The sequence below is a fragment of the Glandiceps talaboti genome, chromosome 13 (genome assembly GCF_964340395.1).
Source record: "Glandiceps talaboti chromosome 13, keGlaTala1.1, whole genome shotgun sequence".
NCBI lineage: Eukaryota > Metazoa > Hemichordata > Enteropneusta > Spengelidae > Glandiceps > Glandiceps talaboti.
The window spans coordinates 23,589,537-23,605,162 of NC_135561.1; the positions used below are offsets into that span (position 1 = coordinate 23,589,537).

Genomic DNA, 15,626 nt, shown 5'->3' on the forward strand with positions numbered 1-15,626 from the left:
GAGAGTGGATAAATGGATAGTAGGGTGTGAGAGTGGATAGATGGATAGTAGGGTGTGAGAGTGGATGGATAGATAGGAGGGTGTGAGAGTAGATAGATGGATAGTAGGGTGTGAGAGTAGATAGATGGATAGTAGGGTGTGAGAGTAGATAGATGGATAGTAGGGTGTGAGTGTAGATAAATGGATAGTAGGGTGTGAGAGTGGATAGATGGATAGTAGGATGTGAGAGTGGATAGATGGATAGTAGGGTGTGAGAGTAGATAGATGGATAGTAGGGTGTGAGAGTAGATAGATGGATAGTAGGGTGTGAGAGTAGATAGATGGATAGTAGGGTGTGAGAGTAGATAGATGGATAGTAGGGTGTGAGAGTAGATGGATGGATTGGAGGGTGTGAGAGTGGATGGATAGATAGTAGGGTGTGAGAGTAGATAGATGGATAGTAGGGTGTGAGAGTAGATAGATGGATAGTAGGATGTGAGAGTGGATAGATGGATAGGAGGGTGTGAGAGTAGATAGATGGATAGGAGGGTGTGAGAGTAGATAAATGGATAGTAGGGTGTGAGAGTAGATAGATGGATAGTAGGGTGTGAGAGTAGATAGATGGATAGTAGGGTGTGAGAGTAGATAGATGGATAGTGGGTGTGAGATAATGACAAATGATCGTGTATATTGCAAAGATAGCAGCATGGTTGGATAGGCAACTGCGTAGTCATTCAGCAAATGAACACCTATACCTAGCATGGATCAGCATGTGGGTAAACATTTGTAAAAACTGTACAGTTGTGCTGCAGTGCCATTGGTACTATTGTTGTTGTCATTCTATGCTACAGTCACGGCAATGTATTCTATTATTAGGTCTTTTCTGGGGCTGATGTTAGAGCCACTCTGTCACAAGAAGCCAAGTTATTTAACTCTGCAAATAGAGATTTTAGATTGTTAATGAGAGCCACAGAAAAGAACCCTAATGTCTTACAATGCTGCCAAAGAAAAGGTAAGATTGAATTGAATTCAGGATAAACTTGTCTTTTTACCTCCCTTAAGGGGTGTTATTGAAATGGCAGTCTGTGTGTGTGTGTGTGTGTGTGTGTGTGTGTGTGTGTGTATGTATGTGTGTCTGTCTGTCTGTCTGTCTGTCTGTCTGCCTGTTCATCATTTTCTTAATAGCAGGCTCAGTTATACTGAAATTTGGTAATATGATGTTTGGGATAATGGCTAGACCTGATTAGTTATTGAGTGAAATCTGTTCATGTAAATTAGTGAAATTTGCATATCAATGAAATCAACTAATTAAGACTGCATACTAAATAGAGTACTATGGAAGTAACAAAACTTATTAAAGACTGTTAGAGTACTATGGAAGTAACAAAACTTATTAAAGACTGTTAGAGTACTATGGAAGTAATAAAACTTATTAAAGACTGTTAGAGTACTATGGAAGTAACAAAACTTATTATTATAAAGAGTGTTAAAGTACTATGGAAGTAATAAAACTTATTATTATAAAGACTGTTAGAGTACTATGGAAGTAACAAAACTTATTAAAGACTGTTAGAGTACTATGGAAGTAACAAAACTTATTAAAGACTGTTAGAGTACTATGGAAGTAATAAAACTTATTAAAGACTGTTAGAGTACTATGGAAGTAATAAAACTTATTAAAGACTGTTAAAGTACTATGGAAGTAATAAAACTTATAAAGACTGTTAGAGTACTATGGAAGTAATAAAACTTATTAAAGACTGTTAGAGTACTATGGAAGTAATAAAACTTATTATTATAAAGAATGTTAGAGTACTATGGAAGTAATAAAACTTATTAAAGACTGTTAGAGTACTATGGAAGTAATAAAACTTATTAAAGACTGTTAGAGTACTATGGAAGTAATAAAACTTATTAAAGACTGTTAGAGTACTATGGAAGTAATAAAACTTATTAAAGACTGTTAAAGTACTATGGAAGTAATAAAACTTATTAAAGACTGTTAGAGTACTATGGAAGTAATAAAACTTATTAAAGACTGTTAGAGCACTATGGAAGTAATAAAACTTATTAAAGACTGTTAGAGTACTATGGAAGTAATAAAACTTATTAAAGACTGTTAAAGTACTATGGAAGTAATAAAACTTATTATTATAAAGACTGTTAGAGTACTATGGAAGTAATAAAACTTATTATTATAAAGACTGTTAGAGTACTATGGAAGTAATAAAACTTATTAAAGACTGTTAGAGTACTATGGAAGTAACAAAACTTATTAAAGACTGTTAGAGTACTATGGAAGTAACAAAACTTATTAAAGACTGTTAAAGTACTATGGAAGTAATAAAACTTATTAAAGACTGTTAAAGTACTATGGAAGTAATAAAACTTATAAAGACTGTTAGAGTACTATGGAAGTAATAAAACTTATTAAAGACTGTTAGAGTACTATGGAAGTAATAAAACTTATTAAAGACTGTTAGAGTACTATGGAAGTAACAAAACTTATTAAAGACTGTTAGAGTACTATGGAAGTAACAAAACTTATTAAAGACTGTTAAAGTACTATGGAAGTAATAAAACTTATTAAAGACTGTTAAAGTACTATGGAAGTAATAAAACTTATTAAAGACTGTTAGAGTAATCACAAAGTCAAAATCTGCATGTTGAATCAAGTAACACCAAAGTCAAAACCTGCATGTTGAATCAAGTAACGCCAAAGTCAAAACCTGCATGTTGAATCAAGTAACGCCAAAGTCAAAACCTGCATGTTGAATCAAGTAACGCCAAAGTCAAAACCTGCATGTTGAATCAAGTAACACCAAAGTCAAAACCTGCATGTTGAATCAAGTAACGCCAAAGTCAAAATCTGCATGTTGAATCAAGTAACGCCAAAGTCAAAACCTGCATGTTGAATCAAGTAACGCCAAAGTCAAAACCTGCATGTTGAATCAAGTAACGCCAAAGTCAAAACCTGCATGTTGAATCAAGTAACGCCAAAGTCAAAACCTGCATGTTGAATCAAGTAACACCAAAGTCAAAATCTGCATGTTGAATCAAGTAACACCAAAGTCAAAACCTGCATGTTGAATCAAGTAACACCAAAGTCAAAACCTGCATGTTGAATCAAGTAACGCCAAAGTCAAAATCTGCATGTTGAATCAAGTAACACCAAAGTCAAAATCTGCATGTTGAATCAAGTAACGCCAAAAAGTCAAAACCTGCTTGTTGAATCAAGTAACACCAAAGTCAAAACCTGCATGTTGAGTCAAGTAACGCCAAAGTCAAAATCTGCATGTTGAATCAAGTAACACCAAAGTCAAAACCTGCATGTTGAATCAAGTAACGCCAAAGTCAAAATCTGCATGTTGAATCAAGTAACGCCAAAGTCAAAATCTGCATGTTGAATCAAGTAACGCCAAAGTCAAAATCTGCATGTTGAATCAAGTAATCACAAAGTCAAAATCTGCATGTTGAATCATGTAATCACAAAGTCAAAACCTGCATGTTGAATCAAGTAACGCCAAAGTCAAAATCTGCATGTTGAATCAAGTAACGCCAAAGTCAAAATCTGCATGTTGAATCAAGTAACGCCAAAGTCAAAACCTGCATGTTGAATCAAGTAACGCCAAAGTCAAAATCTGCATGTTGAATCAAGTAACGCCAAAGTCAAAATCTGCATGTTGAATCAAGTAACGGCAAAGTCAAAACCTGCATGTTTTCTCATACATAGATTATGAAACCACTCAACATAACTTATTTTTCGGATAAATCAATATTTTTCCTTGCAGTAAAACAAAAATGATACATACTCAGTAGGGAATTTTATCCATCACTAGCATTGCCCTGTTGTCCCTGGTTAGATGAGTTATGAGTATAAAAATACTGATGATGTATCTCATACATCCTGAACAATATTTTGAATATTTTATGTGTCTACACACCAGGAATACTTGGCGCATTAGAGAAAATGAATACACATCTTGAACAATGTTGGAAGAGTTTATTACATCACTTGGAGAGAAGACGACAAAAGTTTCCAAGATTTTACTTCCTTTCTTTGGAAGATGTGTTGCATATCATTTGTAATGGTAAGTCAAAACACTGAATTATTGAATTAATGTAAGTTAGTCCCCACACTCAATTCAGAGGGGGGGGGGGGGTGTCAGGGAAGGGTTGCTTAAAATAGAATGATACATCATTTGATGTCAGATGTGTAACACATGACATATTTTGTTATGTTTTACAACAGTGCTACATGTAGATATTTTTATGTGAATTTTAATGGGTTTTTTATTTCCTCCACAGTTGGTATCAAAGAAAGTTAAATTTATTTCAAATTACTTTTTGAAATTGCGAGCCATAAAAAAATCAGTTTATAAGACTACAACATAATTGAAGAATTGATCTGACTTAATACGTACTATGTATACCGTTACAGTGGCAGGCTTGCAATCTGCAAGTTGTCAACCCAGCTGTATAATTGGGGATCTGCTTTAATCCTATGCACTTATAAAGGCTGCAATGGATTGTATTCTCCCCAGGGAGTTGAGGAAGTATAAAGGGCCATTGTACCCCTATAGATCCATGCCAGGGATAATAATTGTAAAGCAGTTTGAGCAGAGTGAGAAAGCGCTATATAAAAACTAACATTATTATTATTATATAATATTATTTAATTATTATTATATTACAGGATATGACCTAGCCCAGGCTAACTTATATTTACCCAAACTGTTTGAAAACATGGGAAAAGTAGAATTTGAAGAAACTTCAGCTGATAATGATGGTGGTTTTCAGATTACTAGTGTTATTAGTAATATGGGAGAAAAGCTACCACTTAAACAGGTAAGTGTGATAATATCAGCCATGGCTTGCTGTATAACTATAAACAGATATTAAAGTGGCCATACGGATGAGAATTTGTTATTTATTTTGGATTTTTATTTGATAAAACAGCTTCACTATGTTTTTCTACTTGAAAAAATAATGTGAAAGAACATATACCAAGTTTATGTTCATAACTCAATAAACTGCAAAACATTAAACAATGTGTAAAATGTTTGTTATTGTACGTACAATAACAAACTTTTTACACTTTGTGCATCTTTTTGCAATGTATTGAGTTATGAACACGGACTTGGTCAATGTTCTTTCACATTATTTTTTCAAGTAGAAAAACATAGTGAAGCTGTTTTATCAAATAAAAATCCAAAATAAATAACAAATTCTCATCCATATGGCCACTTTAACACTATAACACTTGCTGAACATTCCCTTCCATTTAAGCAAACACCAACTGCACATTATATTGGCCCTCCCTCCTACTGTATTTGTGTATATTATATTGGCCCTCTCTCCTACTGTATTTGTGTATATTATGTTGGCCCTCCCTCCTACTGTATTTGTGTATATTATGTTGGCCCTCCCTCCTACTGTATTTGTGTATATTATGTTGGCCCTCCCTCCTACTGTATTTGTGTATATTATATTGGCCCTCCCTCCTACTGTATTTGTGTATATTATGTTGGCCCTCCCTCCTACTGTATTTGTGTATATTATATTGGCCCTCCCTCCTACTGTATTTGTGTATATTATGTTGGCCCTCCCTCCTACTGTATTTGTGTATATTATATTGGCCGTCCCTCCTACTGTATTTGTATATATTATATTGGCCCTCCCTCCTACTGTATTTGTGTATATTATATTGGCCCTCCCTCCTACTGTATTTGTATATATTATATTGGCCCTCCCTCCTACTGTATTTGTGTATATTATATTGGCCCTCCCTCCTACTGCATTTGTATATATTGTATTGGCCCTCCCTCCTACTGTATTTGTATATATTGTATTGGCCCTCCCTCCTACTGTATTTGTATATATTATATTGGCCCTCCCTCCTACTGTATTTGTGTATATTATATTGGCCCTCCCTCCTACTGTATTTGTGTATATTATATTGGCCCTCCCTCCTACTGTATTTGTATATATTATATTGGCCCTCCCTCCTACTGTATTTGTATATATTGTATTGGCCCTCCCTCCTACTGTATTTGTGTATATTATATTGGCCCTCCCTCCTACTGTATTTGTGTATATTATATTGGCCCTCCCTCCTACTGTATTTGTATATATTGTATTGGCCCTCCCTCCTACTGTATTTGTATATATTATATTGGCCCTCCCTCCTACTGTATTTGTGTATATTATATTGGCCCTCCCTCCTACTGTATTTGTATATATTGTATTGGCCCTCCCTCCTACTGTATTTGTATATATTATATTGGCCCTCCCTCCTACTGTATTTGTGTATATTATATTGGCCCTCCCTCCTACTGTATTTGTATATATTATATTGGCCCTCCCTCCTACTGTATTTGTATATATTATATTGGCCCTCCCTCCTACTGTATTTGTGTATATTATATTGGCCCTCCCTCCTACTGTATTTGTGTATGGTCATGTCAGCTAATAATAGTAAATGTTATGTATATTTTCCTAGACTGTACAGTGTGATGGTCACATTGAGAACTGGTTGTCTTCTTTGTTAGCTAATGTGAAAGTCAGTATACAGCAGCAAGTAACATCAGCTATGGGACAAGATAGTGCAGAAACAGAACAAAGCAGTAAGAGAGCAGATAGAGAGATTCACAGTGCTGGAGCTAGAAGAGTAACAGTATCTAGGGAAGAAAGGAGAGGTGAGTAGTCTATTTACTAATGGGGATGGGGGGGGGGGTGAATGTATTGAGTGGGGTCTATTTACTAATGGGGATGGGGGTAGGTGAATGTATCGAGTGGGGTCTATTTACTAATGGAGGGATGGATGTAGTGAGTTTGGTCTATTTACTAATGGGGATGGGAGGTGGGTGAATGTATTGAATGGGGTCTATTTACTGTGCATTGCTGGTTGTGGAGTCATGATGGGTGAATAGTTAGAGTGGTTGGCTTGTAATCTGTACATTGCTGGTTGTGGAGTCATGATGGGTGAATAGTTAGAGTGGTTGGCTTGTAATCTGTACATTGCTGGTTTTGGAGTCATGATGGGTTAGAGTGGTTGGCTTGTAATCTGTACATTGCTGGTTGTGGAGTCATGATGGGTGAATGGTTAGAGTGGTTGGCTTGTAATCTGTACATTGCTGGTTGTGGAGTCATGATGGGTTAGAGTGGTTGGCTTGTAATCTGCACATTGCTGGTTTTGGAGTCATGATGGTTGAATGGTTAGAGTGGTTGGCTTGTAATCTGTACATTGCTGGTTGTGGAGTCATGATGGGTGAATAGTTAGAGTGACTGACTTGTAATCTGTACATTGCTGGTTTTGGAGTCATGATGGGTGAATGGTTAGAGTGGTTGGCTTGTAATCTGTACGTTGCTGGTTGTGGAGTCATGATGGTTGAATGGTTAGAGTGGTTGGCTTGTAATCTGTACATTGCTGGTTGTGGAGTCATGATGGGTTAGAGTGGTTGGCTTGTAATCTGTACATTGCTGGTTTTGGAGTCATGATGGGTGAATAGTTAGAGTGGTTGGCTTGTAATCTGTACATTGCTGGTTGTGGAGTCATGATGGGTGAATAGTTAGAGTGACTGACTTGTAATCTGTACATTGCTGGTTTTGGAGTCATGATGGGTGAATGGTTAGAGTGGTTGGCTTGTAATCTGTACGTTGCTGGTTGTGGAGTCATGATGGTTGAATGGTTAGAGTGGTTGGCTTGTAATCTGTACATTGCTGGTTGTGGAGTCATGATGGGTGAATAGTTAGAGTGACTGACTTGTTATCTGTACATTGCTGGTTGTGGAGTCATGATGGGTGAATAGTTAGAGTGACTGACTTGTAATCTCATCACTGCCATTTGTTTCTGAATAGCTAAAGTCCTTGGACAAGATTTGAACCATAATTATAGCATTATTATTACACAAATATACAGTCAGTCTAGTTAAATGATGTTCTTTCTAAACTAATGGCATTGTGTTTGTATATCTATAGGTAGTAGTAGAGCTGGTAGTCGTGTTGGTAGTCGTAAAGGTAAACGGCGTGGCTCTAAGACACATATGGAAGATGAGAGTAGTAAAGAAGTGGCTAGTCAGAAATCCTGGATGTTAGACCATGTGACTGAAGTTGTATATTTAGCAACACAGATTGATATGACATCACAAATGGAACGTTGTTTGAAGGCAGTTGATGGCGGTGATAGGGACGCTATACTGGTATGTATACTGACAGTGTTTACAATCTAATATATGGTTTGATTTCAATCTAGTCTGACAGTGACATGAATTGAAAGCATAACTCAAGAATTCCTTTCTATGATGCCAACTTGATGTTAACAAATAGTTACCCAGGTGTTCACATCAGACTATAGACTAGCTGCTTGATGTTAACAAATGGCTAGCCAGCTGTTCACATCAGACTATAGACTTGCACAAGTCTCCTGGCATTTTCCTCCTTTATTTGAGTAAAATATTTGTTTTTAAGACCCACAAACACAACTGTTCTTTTGTTTGAAATGATAACCTGACAGTGATTGGGAAACAGTCAGGTGCACGTGTAGAGTCCTTGGGAGACTACTAGTAACTGGTGCACGTGTAGAGTCCTTGGGAGACTACTAGTAACTGGTGAATGTATAGATCTCTTGGGAGACTACTAGTAACTGGTGAATGTATAGAGTCCTTGGGAGACTACTAGTAACTGGTGCACGTGTAGAGTCCTTGGGAGACTACTAGTAACTGGTGAATGTATAGATCTCTTGGGAGACTACTAGTAACTGGTGAATGTGTGGAGTCCTTGGGAGACTACTAGTAACTGGTGAATGTATAGAGTCCTTGGGAGACTACTAGTAACAGGTGAATGTGTAGAGTCCTTGGGAGACTACTAGTAACTGGTGAATGTATAGAGTCCTTGGAAGACTACTAGTAACTGGTGCACGTGTAGAGTCCTTGGGAGACTACTAGTAACTGGTGAATGTATAGAGTCCTTGGAAGACTACTAGTAACTGGTGAATGTATAGAGTCCTTGGGAGACTACTAGTAACTGGTGAATGTGTAGAGTCCTTGGGAGACTACTAGTAACTGGTGAATGTGTAGAGTCCTTGGGAGACTACTAGTAACTGGTGAATGTATAGAGTCCTTGGGAGACTACTAGTAACTGGTGAATGTGTAGAGTCCTTGGGAGACTACTAGTAACTGGTGAATGTATAGATCTCTTGGGAGACTACTAGTAACTGGTGAATGTATAGATCTCTTGGAAGACTACTAGTAACTGGTGAATGTGTAGAGTCCTTGGAAGACTACTAGTAACTGGTGAATGTATAGATCTCTTGGGAGACTACTAGTAACTGGTGAATGTATAGAGTCCTTGGGAGACTACTAGTAACTGGTGAATGTATAGATCTCTTGGGAGACTACTAGTAACTGGTGAATGTATAGATCTCTTGGGAGACTACTAGTAACTGGTGAATGTATAGATCTCTTGGGAGACTACTAGTAACTGGTGAATGTGTGGAGTCCTTGGGAGACTACTAGTAACTGGTGAATGTATAGATCTCTTGGAAGACTACTAGTAACTGGTGAATGTATAGAGTCCTTGGGAGACTACTAGTAACTGGTGAATGTGTAGAGTCCTTGGGAGACTACTAGTAACTGGTGAATGTGTAGAGTCCTTGGGAGACTACTAGTAACTGGTGAATGTATAGATCTCTTGGGAGACTACTAGTAACTGGTGAATGTATAGATCTCTTGGAAGACTACTAGTAACTGGTGAATGTATAGAGTCCTTGGGAGACTACTAGTAACTGGTGAATGTGTAGAGTCCTTGGGAAACTACTAGTAACTGGTGCACGTGTAGAGTCCTTGGGAGACTACTAGTAACTGGTGAATGTATAGATCTCTTGGGAGACTACTAGTAACTGGTGAATGTATAGAGTCCTTGGGAGACTACTAGTAACTGGTGCACGTGTAGAGTCCTTGGGAGACTACTAGTAACTGGTGAATGTATAGATCTCTTGGGAGACTACTAGTAACTGGTGCACGTGTAGAGTCCTTGGGAGACTACTAGTAACTGGTGAATGTATAGAGTCCTTGGAAGACTACTAGTAACTGGTGAATGTATAGAGTCCTTGGGAGACTACTAGTAACTGGTGAATGTGTAGAGTCCTTGGGAGACTACTAGTAACTGGTGAATGTGTAGAGTCCTTGGGAGACTACTAGTAACTGGTGAATGTATAGAGTCCTTGGGAGACTACTAGTAACTGGTGAATGTATAGATCTCTTGGAAGACTACTAGTAACTGGTGAATGTGTAGAGTCCTTGGGAGACTACTAGTAACTGGTGAATGTATAGTTCTCTTGGGAGACTACTAGTAACTGGTGAATGTATAGATCTCTTGGAAGACTACTAGTAACTGGTGAATGTGTAGAGTCCTTGGAAGACTACTAGTAACTGGTGAATGTATAGATCTCTTGGGAGACTACTAGTAACTGGTGAATGTATAGATCTCTTGGGAGACTACTAGTAACTGGTGAATGTATAGAGTCCTTGGGAGACTACTAGTAACTGGTGAATGTATAGATCTCTTGGGAGACTACTAGTAACTGGTGAATGTATAGATCTCTTGGGAGACTACTAGTAACTGGTGAATGTGTGGAGTCCTTGGGAGACTACTAGTAACTGGTGAATGTATAGATCTCTTGGAAGACTACTAGTAACTGGTGAATGTATAGAGTCCTTGGGAGACTACTAGTAACTGGTGAATGTGTAGAGTCCTTGGGAGACTACTAGTAACTGGTGAATGTATAGATCTCTTGGAAGACTACTAGTAACTGGTGAATGTATAGAGTCCTTGGGAGACTACTAGTAACTGGTGAATGTGTAGAGTCCTTGGGAAACTACTAGTAACTGGTGAATGTATAGATCTCTTGGAAGACTACTAGTAACTGGTGAATGTATAGAGTCCTTGGGAGACTACTAGTAACTGGTGAATGTGTAGAGTCCTTGGGAGACTACTAGTAACTGGTGAATGTATAGAGTCCTTGGAAGACTACTAGTAACTGGTGAATGTGTAGAGTCCTTGGGAGACTACTAGTAACTGGTGAATGTGTAGAGTCCTTGGGAGACTACTAGTAACTGGTGAATGTATAGATCTCTTGGGAGACTACTAGTAACTGGTGAATGTATAGATCTCTTGGAAGACTACTAGTAACTGGTGAATGTATAGAGTCCTTGGGAGACTACTAGTAACTGGTGAATGTGTAGAGTCCTTGGGAAACTACTAGTAACTGGTGAATGTGTAGAGTCCTTGGGAGACTACTAGTAACTGGTGAATGTATAGATCTCTTGGGAGACTACTAGTAACTGGTGAATGTATAGATCTCTTGGAAGACTACTAGTAACTGGTGAATGTGTAGAGTCCTTGGGAGACTACTAGTAACTGGTGAATGTGTAGAGTCCTTGGGAAACTACTAGTAACTGGTGAATGTATAGATCTCTTGGGAGACTACTAGTAACTGGTGAATGTATAGAGTCCTTGGGAGACTACTAGTAACTGGTGAATGTATAGATCTCTTGGGAGACTACTAGTAACTGGTGAATGTGTGGAGTCCTTGGGAGACTACTAGTAACTGGTGAATGTGTAGAGTCCTTGGGAGACTACTAGTAACTGGTGAATGTGTAGAGTCCTTGGGAGACTACTAGTAACTAGTGAATGTATAGAGTCCTTGGGAGACTACTAGTAACTGGTGAATGTATAGATCTCTTGGAAGACTACTAGTAACTGGTGAATGTATAGAGTCCTTGGGAGACTACTAGTAACTGGTGAATGTGTAGATCTCTTGGAAGACTACTAGTAACTGGTGAATGTATAGAGTCCTTGGGAGACTACTAGTAACTGGTGAATGTATAGATCTCTTGGAAGACTACTAGTAACTGGTGAATGTATAGAGTCCTTGGGAGACTACTAGTAACTGGTGAATGTGTAGAGTCCTTGGGAGACTACTAGTAACTGGTGAATGTGTAGAGTCCTTGGGAGACTACTAGTAACTGGTGAATGTGTAGAGTCCTTGGGAGACTACTAGTAACTGGTGAATGTATAGAGTCCTTGGGAGACTACTAGTAACTGGTGAATGTGTAGAGTCCTTGGGAGACTACTAGTAACTGGTGAATGTATAGAGTCCTTGGGAGACTACTAGTAACTGGTGAATGTGTAGAGTCCTTGGGAGACTACTAGTAACTGGTGAATGTGTAGAGTCCTTGGGAGACTACTAGTAAGAGGGAATTTTTTTTAAAAGTTGACATATTCCTTTACAAAGCTAAAATAAATAACGATGGATACAATTTTTATAATCTGTTTATGTTGATATTTATTCCAGGAGAGTGTGATAAAAGTTAACAAAAGTATAGAGGCAGCAGTGATCATGTTAAAAGGATTGGAAGATGAAAAGGAAAAACAAGCCAGGAAAGAAAAAGCCAAGAAAAAGAGAGAAAGTAAGTCATTGTTAGATGTAAAGTGTGTAACCTGACAGTCACTAAAAGCTATGATGTCATAGTTAAAGATATGATGTCATAGTTAAAGATGTGATGTCATAGTTAAAGATATGATGTCATAGTTAAAGATATGTCATAGTTAAAGATATGTCAGTTAAAGATATGTCAGTTAAAGATATGTCAGTTAAAGATGTCAGTTAAAGATATGTCAGTTAAAGATGTCAGTTAAAGATATGTCAGTTAAAGATGTCAGTTAAAGATATGTCAGTTAAAGATGTCAGTTAAAGATATGTCAGTTAAAGATGTCAGTTAAAGATATGTCAGTTAAAGATATGTCATAGTTAAAGATATGTCAGTTAAAGATATGTCAGTTAAAGATGTCAGTTAAAGATATGTCAGTTAAAGATATGTCATAGTTAAAGATATGTCAGTTAAAGATATGTCAGTTAAAGATGTCTGTTAAAGATATGTCAGTTAAAGATGTCAGTTAAAGATATGTCAGTTAAAGATGTCAGTTAAAGATATGTCAGTTAAAGATATGTCATAGTTAAAGATATGTCAGTTAAAGATATGTCAGTTAAAGATGTCTGTTAAAGATATGTCAGTTAAAGATGTCTGTTAAAGATATGTCAGTTAAAGATATGTCAGTTAAAGATATGTCAGTTAAAGATATGTCAGTTAAAGATATGTCAGTTAAAGATATGTCAGTTAAAGATATGATGTCATAGTTAAAGATATGATGTCATAGTTAAAGATATGTCATAGTTAAAGATATGTCATAGTTCGAGATATGTCAGTTAAAGATAGGATGTCATAGTTAAAGATATGTCAGTTAAAGATATGTCAGTTAAAGATATGTCAGTTAAAGATATGATGTCATAGTTAAAGATATGTCAGTTAAAGATATGTCAGTTAAAGATATGTCAGTTAAAGATATGTCATAGTTAAAGATATGTCAGTTAAAGATATGTCATAGTTAAAGATGTCAGTTAAAGATATGTCATAGTTAAAGATATGTCAGTTAAAGATATGTCATAGTTAAAGATGTCAGTTAAAGATATGTCAGTTAAAGATATGTGAGTTAAAGATATGTCAGTTAAAGATGTCAGTTAAAGATATGTCATAGTTAAAGATGTGAGTTAAAGATATGTCAGTTAAAGATATGTCAGTTAAAGATATGTCAGTTAAAGATATGTCAGTTAAAGATATGATGTCATAGTTAAAGATATGATGTCATAGTTAAAGATATGTCATAGTTAAAGATATGTCAGTTAAAGATATGCCAGTTAAAGATGTCAGTTAAAGATGTCAGTTAAAGATATGTCAGTTAAAGATATGTCAGTTAAAGATATGATGTCATAGTTAAAGATATGATGTCAAAGTTAAAGATATGTCATAGTTAAAGATATGTCAGTTAAAGATATGTCAGTTAAAGATATGATGTCATAGTTAAAGATATGATGTCATAGTTAAAGATATGTCATAGTTAAAGATATGTCAGTTAAAGATATGTCAGTTAAAGATATGATGTCATAGTTAAAGATATGATGTCATAGTTAGAGATGTGATGTCGTACTTAATAATGTGATGTCATACTTAAAGATATGATGTCATAGTTGAAGATATGTCAGTTAAAGATGTGATGTCATAGTTAAAGGTGATTCAAAATGCTCACAATCACTATTGCTATTTTGCTAGACATGTTTGTGAAATGTATTCTGGTTTTAAAACTTTAAAAAAGCGTCTGCAAACACCTTAAAATGACCTTTTTTCAGTCAGTTCCCTTTGGATTTACTTCGAGAGTAAAGTTAAAGATATGTCAGTTAAAGATGTAATGTCAGTTAAAGATGTGATGTCATACTTAAAGATGTGATGTCATAGTTAAAGGTGTGATGTCATACTTTAATAAAGATGTTATGTCATACTTAAAGATGTGATGTCATAGTTAAAGGTGTGATGTCATAGTTAAAGGTGTGATGTCATACTTTAATAAAGATGTTATGTCATACTTAAAGATGTGATGTCATATTTAAAGGTGTGATGTCATACTTTAATAAAGATGTGACGTCATACTTAAAGATGTGATGTCATAGTTAAAGGTGTGATGTCATAGTTAAAGGTGAACATATATCTAATCACCTCAGAAAAAAAATTATTGTACACTTAAGTTTAGATGTATCAGTGTAAAAACTGAAAGTGTGTAATGTAGGACATAGTGAAATTGCACATAAAATGACAATAAATCAATCATCAGTCATGCAGTGTTCTGCTTTCTTCTCTGTTATCAGTTTATTGTGAAAAATTGTATGTCTGTCTTTTGATTATATAGGTGTGTCTACTAAGGAGGAGAGTATAGCAGCTAAAGAGGACAGTCGCAGTCTAAGTGAGACAGTGTCACAGACTGGTCGTCAAAGCTCACAGCAATCTCATAAAGGATCTCATCTCAGTTTAACTGAACAACCACCAGCCATTGTAGAAGAAGGTAGTGTTATTACAGAACACACTGAACCACATACTGATGGTAAGCTATGATGTGTATCAATTTATGTCTACTGTAGAACTCTGTGTGTGTGTGTGTGTGTGTGTGTGTATGCGTGTGTGTGTGTGTGTGTTTGTGTGTGTGTGTGTGTGTGTGTGTGTGTGTGTGTGTGTGTGTGTGTGTGTGCGCGCGCACGTGCCAGCATATCATCTGAATGTGAAATATCTTATATTGAAATGTGCATGCCATTCCAGATGCACACCACAATGCATACTAGTTATACGATAATGGCTACTTACTTCACTGCTCAGCATTCATTCATTCTACTACTTTTGGGCCTTTTCCCCTTGTTCAATTACCCCAATCCAGTTTACAGTCAGCTGAATACTAATCAATCAGCTCATTTGGAATACAAATTCATTCACCTAGCTATGTCTGCCGAGTCCTCCCCAGGTAGCTAGGATAAAGACACCTGCCGGGTCCTCCCCAGGTGCTCTTCTTGGCGTATTGTAAATTCTCCCCAGTACAAATTCAACCTAGCTCAGTCTGCCGGGTCCTCCCCAGGTAGCTGGTATACAGACACCTGCCGGGTCCTCCCCAGGTGCTCTTCTCGACTTACTGCAAATTATCCCTGTACAATTCACCACCTAGCTATGTCTGTCGGGTCCTCCCCAGGTAGCTACGGTTACAGACACCTG

The 15,626-nt window shown here is 36.8% G+C and overlaps 1 protein-coding gene across 1 annotated transcript in view; it reads left to right on the top strand.

Moving 5' to 3' along the window:
• The window catches only part of LOC144444417 (uncharacterized), a 237,286-nt gene that overhangs the window by 85,514 nt on the left and 136,146 nt on the right, over positions 1-15,626 (top strand). Inside the window, exons 35-41 of the mRNA XM_078133829.1 lie at positions 856-991; positions 3,927-4,070; positions 4,676-4,827; positions 6,482-6,677; positions 7,960-8,180; positions 12,335-12,449; positions 14,779-14,970. Coding sequence (XP_077989955.1) covers positions 856-991; positions 3,927-4,070; positions 4,676-4,827; positions 6,482-6,677; positions 7,960-8,180; positions 12,335-12,449; positions 14,779-14,970 — 1,156 coding nt within the window. The remainder of the gene's footprint in view (positions 1-855; positions 992-3,926; positions 4,071-4,675; positions 4,828-6,481; positions 6,678-7,959; positions 8,181-12,334; positions 12,450-14,778; positions 14,971-15,626) is intronic.